Below are 13286 nucleotides of genomic sequence, written 5' to 3'. Positions count from 1 at the left end.
CTTCAGAAGCATGCCTAGAGGTAATCACTCTCCTTGGTCTCATGATCTATATCTCTTCCCTTTTCTTCCTAAAATTTCTACTTCCCTGGGTCTCTGAACAAGGTTGTTTTTTTCAAATTTTTATACTAATGGAATCACACTGTATGTGTTCTTTGGGACTCTGCTTCTTCTGCTCAGCATTAAGTTTGTGACCCCAAAGTATTTATGGGTGAAATGACATGACATCTGAAATTTGATTTAAAATACTGTGAAGATGAAGGAGTCACAATGTTGAATAAATTGGCCATAAATTCATCACTGTTGAAGCTAGGCAATGGATACATTAGGTTCTTCATACTGTATTCTTGACCTTTAAATATGCTTCAAATTTTTTATGACAAAAAATTGTTCAAATTACTTTGCAAGATTCATTTTAACCACAGTTTGTTCATTTTCATTGCTGTATAGCAGTAGTTCTCTAACTAAGGTCCCAAAACCAGGAGCATCAGAATCATCTGGGAATCTGAAATGCAAATTATTTGGCTCTACCCTAGACTTACTGAATCAGAAACCCTTGGGGTGGGACCCAGCAATCTGTGTTTTAATAAGCCCTCCAGATAGTCCTGATACATGCTGAAGTTAGATGATCACTATCGAATAGTATTCTATTATGCAAATGTACCACAATTTATTTGTTTATCCATTCTACTATTGTTGCATATATGTATTATTTCAAGTTTTAGGATTCGAAGTTTGTGGATACTATAAGCATTCTTATACAAGACTTTTGGTGACAAGAATCTCTCTGATACATACCTAATGGTAAAACACCAAAATCATAGGCCATATGTATCTTCAACAGTACACAATAATGCCAAACTATTTTCAACGTGATTCACCAATTCACAATTCTACTGGTAATGTATGAAAGTACCCTTTGCTCTACATCCTTATCAATACTTGGCATTTTACAAATATTTTAATTGTTGCCATTCTGGAGCATTAAACACGTTCAGGCTTTCCAACTTGGGATAAAAAAATATATATTAGAGAATAGATACATTAGGGAATAGAACTCCAGACATGAAATCATAGTTTTGCAAATATGTTAGTTGGTGGGTTTGCATGGAATGGACCTGATTTCGGAAAGAATCTGGCATTATGGAGAAACTGCAAATGTCAGTGGGACTACACTTTGGAAAGCAAGAGGGAATGTGGTACAAAATGTTATTGCGAAGTAAGGCAGGGACAAATCAAGGACCTTAAAGATGTGCTAAGCACTTTCAATTTTATTCCAAGTGAAATGAAAAGCCAATGAAAGGTTTTCAGAAGAGCAATTTACATAATTATACTTCTGTATTTGTATATATTTAAAATATTTCAGGCGCACATCCACTTGTAGCTATGATGAGGTTGCATGATGCTTCAGACCAATGCTTCTGCTGAAACAACTAAAAAAGCTGGATAAAGCACAGACACACACACACACACACACACACACACACAACCCTGCTTGTAGCCATCAGAGTTTCTGAGACAACCAGGAGTTGAAGGGACAAAATAATCCTGTAGAGGAGAGAACCACAGAGAGGTGAGCCAAAATTCTGCCGCCACTCTTTCCCCTGGGACATTTGCCAAAACTAGGTGAGGGGAAGGGGCTGAGGATCCAGGCAAGGAGCCTCAGGCAGAGCTACTTATGAAGAGGCAACAATGCCAGAAGAAATTTTGGTAGTCTCTTGGAGATAGACAAAAATTAAAGACCTGAGAGTCCAAGATCCCCATAAGAAGGAAGGAGCAGAAAACTAAGCCCAACACTTGGCTGGTGTTCCCCCTCAAGATGTTGGTTGAGTTCTGAAGTTGTGCAGGGCAGGAGGCTGAGAAGCCAAGGAGAAAGCTCCCAAAAGGTTTTCAGTAGGAGTTTTAACCATCTCACAGTGCTGAGGAGAGAACAATTACAGTTCTGAACAAGCCAGCGGGAGAAGACACTGAGAACACCCCATGCTCTTAGCTGAAATCCCAAGAAGGCTACACCCCAGAAAGAGGCATCAGCCAGTAGCAGACAGAGCTCTAGCAAAACTAAAACAGTAGGGGTGCCTGGGTGGCTCAGTGGTTAAGCATCTGCCTTCAGCTCAGGTCATGATCCCAGGGTCCTGGGATCAAGCCCTGCATCGGGCTCCCTGCTCCGCAGGAGGCCTGCTCCTCCCTCTCCCACTCCCCCTGCTTGTGTTTCCTCTCTCACTGTCTCTCTCTCTGTCAATCTTAAAAAAAAAAAAACACCTAAAACATTACCTATAGTTAGCACAACCCCTAACTGGATTACAATAATAAGTCCACCAATATGCCTGCCTAGCAGCTATTCACTCTTGAGGAAAACAACATCATCTACAACATCTATAATTTTTCATACAAAATACTGAGTATATAATCAAATATACTAGGCTTGCCAGGACATAGACCCAAAACCCAGAAGGGAACCAAAAAAAAAAAAAAGATCACAAACAAAGAAACTGCACAAGTGATTCAGATATTGGAATTAGTATAAAAAGAGACTAGGTATACTCAAGAATATAATAACAAGAAGGAGAAATTACATAAGGCAGAGAATTAGAATCAAGAAAAAGGATCAAATCAGAAAAAAAGGATCAAATGGAACTTCTAGGAGTGTGAAATTAATAACTCAATAGATAAGGCTGAACAACAGATTAGACAAGCAGAAGAGATGATGAATAAATTGGAAGGCAGGTCAAAAAGTTTTTTAAAACTGAAGCACAGAGTAAAATGGAAAATGGAAAATAAAGAAAGAGTGTAAGAGACATGTGTGATAGAGTAAAAGTTCTAAATTATGTAAATTTGAGACACAGAAGAGAGAAAGAATGGGACAGTAAAATTATTTAAAGAGATAACAGCAAACTGATTAGAGACTTTAATGCACAAATACAAAAATTACTAAGAATCCCAGCAGGGTTGACCGCAAACAAACAGCAAAAAATAATCAATAATGCCACACCTGGGGACATCACAGAAAAACTGATAAAAATTAAAGATAAGGAGAAAATCCTAAAAGCAAGCAGAAGAAAAAAAGACATTATCTTCAAAGGCATGATAATAATGTTGGTTAACGGCTGATTTTTCAACAGAAATGATGGTAACCTGAAGACAATGGAAGAATGTTTTAAAGTGCTGAAAACCCCTCAAATGCAGAATTACATACTCAGAGAAAATGTCATTCAAAAATGATGGCAAAATTAAGACAGCTTCAGATAAATAAAAACTGACAGTATTTTTACTAACAAACCCTCACTTTTAAAAATGCTAATGAAAGTTTAACTGGTATTATACGAAAACAATGAATTGTGGATCACTACATCAAAAACTAATGACGTATTGTATGGTGACTAACATAACATAATAAAATTAAATTAAAAAAAAAAGAAAGTTTAACTGGGCAGAAGAAAATAATCCCAGATGAAAGCATGTTAATGTAGGAAAAAAATAAAGAACAATGCAAAGGTAAATGTGTGGGGAAATAAGAATGAATACTGACTGTCTAAAATAACAAAAATAATATCTAACAGATCTTTTAAATATGTAGATTAAAATGCATGACAACAATAACACAAAGGATGTAAGGGGGTAAATAGAATTAAAATACAATAAGGAACCTTAACTATACAGTATTGTATTTACCCAAAACAAATGGAAACAAGTCCACAAAATGACCTGTATACAAATAAATGTTTATAGCAGCACTATTAGTAAGATCCAGAAATTGGAAACAATTCAAATGTCCATCTACAGGTGAATTGATAAACAAATTAAATGGAATATTACCCACCAAAAAAAATGAAATAAAATAAAATAAAACAAAATAAAGTACCGAAAGACTATAAACTATGGACGAATCACACAGATATTATACTGAGCAAAAGAAGTCAGAATTAAGAGTACACACTATATTGTTCCATTTATATGAGGTTCTAACCAAGTGAAATTAATTCACAATGCTAAAAGTCAGGGTAACAGTTATCCTTGGAGTATCAGAAACTGGAAAGGGGCAGAAGGGGGCCTCTGGGAGGTTGGTAATGTTCAATTTCTTGATCTAGTGGTAGACTACATCAAAGTGTTCACTTCATGGAAATTCATCAAGCTCTATACTTAGGATTGTATATTTTCTATATGTATTTCCAAAAGACATTAAAAATATATTTCAGACATACAGAAGGTTATATAAAGAATAACAAGACTGTATCACCTATCAAAATTAGAAACAAAACATTACCGGTATAGTTGGTAAGCGTGTTACTCCCTCATTACACCCCCACCCCTACCCAGAGATAACCACTCCCATGAGTGAGGTGTTCACCATTCCTCTGCACTTTTTTCCTTTACTCTTTATATAAACTCACCTAAACAATGTATAGCACTCTTTTGCATGTTTTAAACTGCATGTAAAATATAATTTGATTTCTATTTTTATTTTTTTCAAAGATTTATTTATTTATTTGAGAGAGAGAGAGAGCAAGTGAGGAGAGGGGAAGAGGGAAAGAATCTCAAGCAGACTCCCACTGAGTGCAGTGCCCCACCCGGGGTTCAAAGATCTCAGGACCCTGAGATCATGACCTGAGCCAAAATCAAGAGTCAGACACTTAACCAACTGAGCCACCCAGGCGCCCCTGATTTCTAGTTTTAAAAGATCATTCTGAAAGGGGCACAAGGCAACTTTCTAAAATTATAAAAATATGCTATATCCCAATTGGAGTGTTGGTTACATGGGTATAGACATTTGTCAGAACACATCAAGCTCTGCATTTAATATCTGTGCATTTCACTATAGGTAAATGTTATCTCACTTAAAACAAATTTTTTTAGAAGAGATCATTCTAGCTACTTCATGGGCAATGGATGAGGGATGGATAGAAATGAAACCAGGAAGGCCCGTTAAAATACTTCAGTAGACCTGAGAGTGCCAAACTCATCTACCTGAGGAGGAAGGAAATAAAGACAGCTTGTGGGCACAGTTCTTTGAGCAGCTTAACTGTGAACTGGAGAAGTAACTGAAGAGAGAAGTAAGGCCAAAGGAAAATAGAAGATCAAGCTTGACCCAGTTGAGAGGAAACACTGAAGACAAAGAAGAGAAGAGGGATCAAGGAAGGAACAAGATCCTTGAGATGAGAGGGGGTGGGATGGGGAGCGCAGGCGGTTTGGTCTTTGCCAGGGTACAATGTCTTCTCGCCTTTTAACTGGACAGAAATAAAAAGGGAACAGATGTAAGAAAGACTGTTTGGTAGTGGAGAGATCATGAAGCTCCCATCCAATGACTGCTACTTCTTCAATGATCATGAATCATCATCTGAGAAGGATGGGGAAGGGAATGTTGAAGACTCTGCAGAAGAACAGCATGGAATTGCATTTGAAAAGGCTAGAAAAGCATCCCTGTAAGGTGGGGTGTGGTTAAGAAAAATCAAAGGTTCCATTTTGGACACGTTAAATGCTCAAAAGATATCCAAACTCTCACAATACAGTAAGAGCTCAAAGGCAGGAATACTATTATTCATCTTTGATTATGCTGCACAAAGTACACTGTAACCTAACCTTGTATTCAAGAGGGAATGAATAAATGAAGATGAAAATTTTTCATATTTTCTTAGCACATTTGTATATCATTGGTCATATTCTACAATAAAACTGAAGAAAACAGTCTCCAGAAGTAATTCACCTTAGATATCAAATGCATTTTCCTTTTTCTCATTTTTATTTTTGTGTGTTCTTGGAAGAAAAGCAATTTATGTCTTCCATTGTCATCAATTCTTCATTTTATCTAAAAAAAAAAAAAACCTATGTTCATCCTCCAAAATAATTTTTTAAGCAGAATTCACCAATGGAGCAATTCTCATAGGAAATAAAGAGATAGACTCTATATCCCTATATTACCACAATTTGTAACAATCGTAAGGATATACTGGATGAAGAAACTGGAAGCTCTTGCCAAGAAGGATTAACCTCTGTCATCAAGATATTCCTGCTGCTTGCTGGTAAGTCACATGTGCACACTTAGTGAAGAAAGCCTTTAGCTCATGTATAGGAATCTCAGGGTGGTCCCAAGCCAAACCTGAATGTGCCCAGCAGGACAGAAGCAGGACAGAAGCACTGGCTGGGCTAGGAGATGAGTTAGGATACTGTGCTGTTTACCTATCATTTATCAATTATGAAAGGAAAAAAATTATAAATGCATTTCTTGCAGCATAAATTTATATGTGTTGTACTACACTAAGTTCCATTTAAAAGGACTCCATTCATGCAAGAAGCGCCGATTTGGTTGGCTTAGCAGTCCAATTTTTATGCTTACAATTCATTTATATACTTACTATGTATATTGAATGCACTCTCTTATTTCCTGTTGCCACAGCCAGACTGTGAGTGCATATGTTTTTGTCATTCTTAACTACAGTAATTCAGAACTTCAGCTGTCAAGTTCTGAGCTAATATTCTCATATATACCATCCGTGCACTACTCTTAAAAATAATTCCTTGTTTGCTCTCAGAAGCTCCTACCTAACATGATATATAAAATGGCAGGGTCAATTCTTTAAAAATAACCTAGATCTTTAAACGCAGCTACAATATATTTTTTCCTTGAAAATATCCCCTTTCCTATCATTCTCTTTATTCAGTAATTATAAACTCTGGTCAAGCACTAAAACAGGACAACATGTTAAATACCAACAAACCACAAATAGCAGTGTTTACAGGGAGGAAAAGGAAGAAAATCTCAGTTTCCTGCTAAACCATCCTTTGAGGCACTGTCATTTTAAGTGTGGAGGCATCAATCATTTCTTCTATGCTGAAGGGTTTACACATTTAAAGGTTCTGTAGGTCCACAAAGAAAATGAGCAATACCAGTCCTGTGCAGGTTTTAAAACACCAGCAGAATTATGTGGATGAACACTAAGGTTTACTATTTCAGTTTCAAGAGAAACAGAGTTATCAGGTGGCCAAAGAACACTGGAACCATCCTTCGAGTTGTCAGTTGCACAGTGTTTCAGGGACCAAAGACTAGCTCCATTGCAGCATCCTGTAATCCTAGAGTCTGAAGAAACCTCAGGGATCTCCTAGCCCAATCTGACACCCAAGAATTTTACCGGAATTTTTCCCCCAGTATCTCTGACAGATGGTCAGCCTCTGTTGTAATTACTCCACTGGGGAGTTCTCAAGAGAAGATTCTCAAGGGATATGATGAAAGGCTAGAACCAACCATTCAGACAGAGAGTAAGGCTCCAGTCAGCAAGCCTGCAGGACCCCGACAGCGTTTCCAAACACTAAAATCAGACGTCCAGGAGAATGAGATTCAGAATCAGCAGTCATAGGGGTGCAACGTTTAGACATGTAGAACCCCCAATTCTGGAACCCTCCTCAGTCCCCTGCCTGGGGGCAGCTCCCACAATCTGGAAGCAAGAAGGCTTTTCAACGACTGATTTCTTAAAGTAAGAAATGACACTTTCAGACTCACAGCAAGGGTTTGTCGAGCTCAGAAAGGATCAAATCCGTTCCTTCTAAAAACCAAGCCAAGGGACCCCGTGCTGGAACTGCTAATGCTTAAAATACTTTAACTTTGGTCTTAAAGCCCTCACTACAGTGAACTAGAACATTTCGGGCTCTTTTTTTAAAGGTGTATATAGGCTATACTGTAACTGTAGTTGCTCGGTTGGTGTAGGGTTGATGTGTGGGGGTTGATGTTTTAGGCGCAGCCCTTCATCCCGCCGAGGAGTCTGGCTTATCCTCCCCGGAAAGGCGAGCGCTCGCGGTGGAGCTGCCAGCACATCCGCAGCCGGACCCCGGGACGGGGCGGCCCGGCCCTTACCTGTCGATGCTGATCACGCATAGGGTCATGATCGAGGCCGTGCAGCACATGACGTCCATGGCGATGAAGACGTTGCAGAAGAAGTGGCCAAAGATCCACTTGCCCCCGATGAGGTCGGTGACGCTGACGAAGGGCATGACCGCCACGGCCACCGAGAGGTCGGCCAGCGCCAGGGACACGATCAGGTAGTTGGAGGGCTGGCGGAGCTTCTTGACGAAGCACACCGAGATCACCACCAGGCAGTTGCCGGCGATCGTCAGCAGCGTGATAAGCGTCAGGATGGAGCCGATCACAACTTTCTCGGCTCTGCCGTAGTTGATCTGCTCCCCGCAGCCAGAAGCATTGTCCGGCGGCGCGTCCCAGGTGGGCACCGGGCTGGCCGTCACCTCTGGGACCCCGCGCAGCAGGTGCGGCGCCCAGGAGCCCGAGACCGGGCCGGCGCCGTCGGGGCTCAAGTCCGGCAGCCCGCGCCCCACCTCCGGCGGGAGCAAAGAGCGGAGGTGCCCATAGAGGTCCGGGCGGCCGCTGCTGTTAACGTCCATCATCGTGCCGCTGTGCGCTGCTGCCCATGGAGCCGGCGCCCCCGCCACGCGCTCCGGCCGCCGGCCCGGGGGGCTTCACCTCGCGGGTTCCGCTCCGCCCGGCCCAGCCATGGAGCGCGCGCCGGCCGCTGGGGGGCGCCTCGGCTCGGCCTCGCGGCCCCGCACGTCCCAGGGCCCCAGCCGCTGCGGACCACCCGGAAGCGCGGCCGCGCCGAGACTCCCTGCGGGAGGCGCCTCCGGCACCGACGGACGTCCGGGACGCGCAGCTCGCGGGCCCGCGGGCACGGCTCGGCTGGCCGCCCCGCAGCCCGCAGCGCGCACCAACCGCGCGCTTCGGCCGAGCGCGCCCAGGAGGCAGCGGCAGAAGTTGCGGAGTGCGCCCCGCCCCTCGCGCCCGCCGCCGCCGCTCCCCTGCGGCAGCCACGCCGCGTCCCCGCCGCCGCCACTGCCGCCACTGCCGCTGCCCGCGCCCCTCGGGCTCCCGGGACGGGCTTCCCCGGCTGTGCCCGGCCGCCGCCTCTCCCGCGCCTCCCTGCCGGGCGGGGGGCGGTGCTCCCCGCGCCTCCCCGGATCCCGAGCCCGTTCGCTCACAGATCCCTCTGTGCGGCTGGAGGCGCAGACCCCCTCCGACAGACTCGAGCGTCCTCACAGAATGAACGACACTTGGATGGGGGAGGACTCGGGGGCCGGCGGACGCTCGGACTCATTGCAAAATGAACCTGGAGAGGATTTTTTTTTTTTCTTAATTAAAAAACCTTTTTGAGCACTACACCAAGCAACAAATAGATACTTCCGTTTCCTATTTTGCCCACTTAAGAGAGAAAGCGAAGATAGAAAAGGAGAAGCAGCCGAATGGGGTGGGGGTGGGATGCCTTCAGGATTTGGCGCCCAGGAGGAGCTGGGGGCTCTGGGGAAGGGACCAACACGGGGCTTAAACCCATTGTGACTAACCCTCTAGCGTCTAGAAACAGGCCTCTCGGGCTCTGAAAATAGACCCGGGCTGTTTTTGTATTCTGACTTCAAAGCTTAATATACTGAAATGAGGGTTAATTTTCCCATGGTATTCTGGAAATCTTGCCCGTAAGCGAAGAAATGACCGGTTATAATGTTCTGCAGAAGAATCCTGGCGGTGTATGTAGACTTAGTGCCTATTGCCTAAAATCCCCTTGGTATTCAAACCCTGTCAGAGTGGCTAATTTTTATTATTTGTGAGACTTACTTCACTCCATTTTGTATAAAGGTTTTATTGGAAACCAGCAGTGATTTCTTTAAAGACTCTAAAAATAATCAAATCTGTTTTCTTTTCTAGTTAGGCCCTAGCAGATTATAAATAGGAAGAAAGGGAACAGAAATCTCAAAATGTATTGATCTGAGAGCTGAATAATACTCTCATTCTTCAAGGTGGGTATTAGCCCTATTTTTCCAGATAAGGAAACACAGTTGCTACTGCATTCAGCTGGTAATAGGTTTCGAACCGAAGTTTATCTGATTAGTATGCCCATATTCTTCCCTCTACACATTCAAAAACAGAATTTTTTAAGTAAAAAAAAAAAAAAATCCCTACATGGTGGGCTAATGGTCACTATTTATGAACATGTCAGGGTCTCTGCTCTGAAATAAGCAGATCAATATATTGAGTCAGAGGAAGGGTGGAAGATAGTTACATAGGCCGCAAAGCAATACTATTTAGTAGTTAAGAAAATGGATGAGGAAATGTCTTCAGTCTTACTTAATGTTAGTGTTAAACATAATTTCAGACAAAAGAAAGCTAGTTTGCAGCTGGAAGGCATCTAAGAAACCATTTGTTTACCCTTCAAGACAGAGAGGGAAATAGAGGTTGAGAGAAGTTTAATGACTTAGCCAAGATCATATATGACTACACTGAAATGGTTCAATTTTCTGATTTTGAGTTTAGAATTGTCTCAAGGACTCTTAAAAATTCTTTAAGGGGGTAATTTCACAAGCTACTTTTGACTTTTCTTATTTTAACTCTTCAATCATTTTAACTTATTTTGACTTTCCTCTTCTTTTCCCCCCCTGAGTAATCAGGCTAACTTACATTCTGTCTTGGCTCTCGTAAATAATATCCCACATTAATGAATTATACAAAGAATTTAAAAGCAATAGTTTTATTATTTGAATCTACAGTTAATATAATTTGCCACCTACACTCCTACCAGCTCTTAACCTGGGCTACTTATTTCATAGCAGCTTCTGATGTTTTTTGCATTCATTTTTTCATTGTAGGACACCAAATAATCAGTAAAATACTACTTTCAAATTGACTTCCTCTTCCATTTTCCATATAGCATCAGGTCCAAACTCCCCTTTTTATAGAGCAGTCACCTCTATCACATTATCCTTGGTGATGGCTGGGTGTATTTCCTTAGAGTTGCTAGGTTTTTAATTTATAAGCTGTCACAATGCATAAACATGGTTATTGAAAATCTCTGCTTCTGAAGCATTACCTTGCTTATGTTGAGTTTAGATTTCATCTATCATTATTCCAGAATCCTGACAGAACTATCTGGAATTCTTTGTTTCCCTCTAACCTTGACTAACAAATAATCCTCTCTTCATAAAAACGCTAAAAATCTCATGTATACGTTTCCATAATTTTCTTGTAATGAAAAGCTAAAGGTAGAGCCTCATGAAATGTCCATAAAATACCTAAACACTCACCTAAATGTGTTACTTGTTTTGTCCTTGGTTTCCTAGTGTTGAAAATCCATACCAAGGTGTTGCTTCCCTCACCCTCCCCCTGCCCACCCACTCTTTAGCAGTTACACTGGAGAGAATAAGAGAAGTGTTGGCATTTAAATCAAATTGTGTTGTTCGTTTTCATCCCTTTTATTTCTTTTACTTAAAAAATAACTCTGCTGCTTTAAGAAGTATGAAACCTGTCTAGACTCTCATTTCCTATAACAGCAGTCTCATAAAATTGTCAATGAGGGCACTTGAGACTATAGCTTTCCGATGTTTCCAACTGGTAATCTCCCTCTCTCAAAACTGCTCTGGGGTAGTAGAGAAGAGCAGCCGAGTCCTACAACATGAATTACCATCTTTTTATAAGCTCTTCCTCCCTCTAGGTACTCATCTAGCTCATCCACAAGCATATGCTTAATCGTATTTATGCAGACACACACATACCCATCCATAGGACATAAGCTTAGAAGAGTCTTTTCCCCTAAAACCAGCATATTCTGACAATCTAGATTTGCTTTAAGAAACACAAGTAAAATAAAGCTTTCTATGCCATAGGATCCACTGGCAACTCACTAGTCAGTTAAGCATACTAATGTCATGCTGACTGGGGTTCCAGTAATTTCCAATGCCCAATGGAGCTGACTTCCTACAGAGTTACTCTTTTACTTCTCCAAAGTTTTTCAGCTTCTCACTTTTACACCCCACTGCCTCACTCAACTAAACTATTCGCCGGGGTGTCCCTTGATCCCAGAACTGGATGAGGAAAGACTAGGAGAACCAGAATGCTTGGGCAAATGTCGTGCTAAGATGTTGACAAATAAATATCCAAATACTACCCTATGGCTACCAGTTGGGCTGTGGAGCATAGCACAGAGACAGAAGTCAGAACACCCATCCTCATGACAATGACTGAAATCTGTCAACAGACACTGGGGAGGCTCACCTGGGATAAGAGCCGCTAGCTAGGCTGGAACCAGGAATGCCCCTTTCTCTGTGATGACCCCTTTTACCATAGCTAGTATTATCCTTTCTAGATTCCTGAAGCATTTTCTTCATATCTTTATTCTAGCATCTACCAGTGCAATATGCTTTACATTTACCCGACTCTCTTCCCACTAGACCTTGAACTTCCCAAAGACAAGGATATTTTCTTATTTCTGCCATGTGCTAGGTGTTCAATAAACATTTGTCAAATAAACCGAGTGCAGAACAATGCCTACAACCAAGTGTCATTCATGATGTAAAAGAATTCCTCAGCTTAAAAGTAAATTGCGAGTTTTGTTTTATTTTAGATATATGCATCCTTTAATTATGCTACCTTTGTTTGCATTGTCTGTTAAGGCTGACGACAAAAATGTACTTCTTTTCTTTTGTTCCTTCCATTTAGAAAATTTTCATTCTCTTTACAAAATAAATATAACCTTTAAAAATTGTCATAAGAAAAGATAAATAGAAAATCAAAGAACAGATCCAAGAACACTTATTTTTAAATTACTCAATTTTTTCATGCTAGGATTCTTTTGAAATGTAAGTGGTACATGCGCACCCCCTAGCGGGAAATCTATTCCTCAATACAAATTCCACAAAGAGAAAAACTCCCACGGAGAGCTTTTGTCAGGGAACAAATTCAACAATGTTGGCTTTCATGCTCTGAACCTGAAGGACTAATTAAAAGTAAAATGAAGTTCTTCGTAGCATTCACTTTTTGATTGAGTCAACATTTACTGAGTGTCTAATACTGCAAGTTGTAGTACAATACGCAAAGCCTCATAGTATAGGTATGAACTAAAGATGAGCCCACAGAAAGAGGCGTTGGACCGGACTGGGGAAACCAAAGAATTCACAGAGCTAACATCTCAGTTCAACTAGATATTGCATCGGGAGACTGGAGGAAAGGGGACAGGGTTCCATAAATATGGGACACACTTTTTAAATAAATATGTTTAGATTCTAATATGTTTAAATTTAGATTTATTTTTCTAAAGATTTTATTTATTTATTTGAGAGAGAGAGAGAGCAGGAGCAGGGGAGGGGCAGAGGGAGAAGCAGACTCCCCACGGAGCAGAGAACCCAATGTGGGACTCGATCCCAGGACCCTGGGATCATGACCTGAGCTGAAGGCAGATGCTTAACTGACTGAGCCACCCAGGAGCCCTAAATTTAGATTTAAAATAACTAACTGAATATTGTCAGTACTTCTA

General features: G+C 41.4%; 1 protein-coding gene across 5 annotated transcripts in view; it reads right to left on the bottom strand.

Moving 5' to 3' along the window:
- The window catches only part of HTR7 (5-hydroxytryptamine receptor 7), a 63026-nt gene extending 54465 nt beyond the window's left edge, over positions 1-8561 (bottom strand). For 3 of the 5 annotated variants that reach the window (XM_081823859.1, XM_006737919.3, XM_031033080.2), the window contains exon 1: positions 7838-8561. In XM_081823859.1, the coding sequence (XP_081679985.1) occupies positions 7838-8382 (545 nt within the window). In that variant the 5' untranslated portion in view covers positions 8383-8561. The remainder of the gene's footprint in view (positions 1-7837) is intronic. The other 2 variants (XM_081823860.1, XM_081823858.1) reach the window with 2 other exon arrangements.
- Positions 8562-13286: the final 4725 nt, after the last annotated feature.

Source organism: Leptonychotes weddellii, chromosome 6 (genome assembly GCF_054177405.1).
Source record: "Leptonychotes weddellii isolate Sample4059 chromosome 6, ASM5417740v2, whole genome shotgun sequence".
In the NCBI taxonomy this organism is placed as follows: Eukaryota; Metazoa; Chordata; class Mammalia; order Carnivora; family Phocidae; genus Leptonychotes; species Leptonychotes weddellii.
The sequence above is the reverse complement of the archived record's forward strand: the minus strand, read 5'-3'. Positions and strand labels throughout refer to the sequence as shown.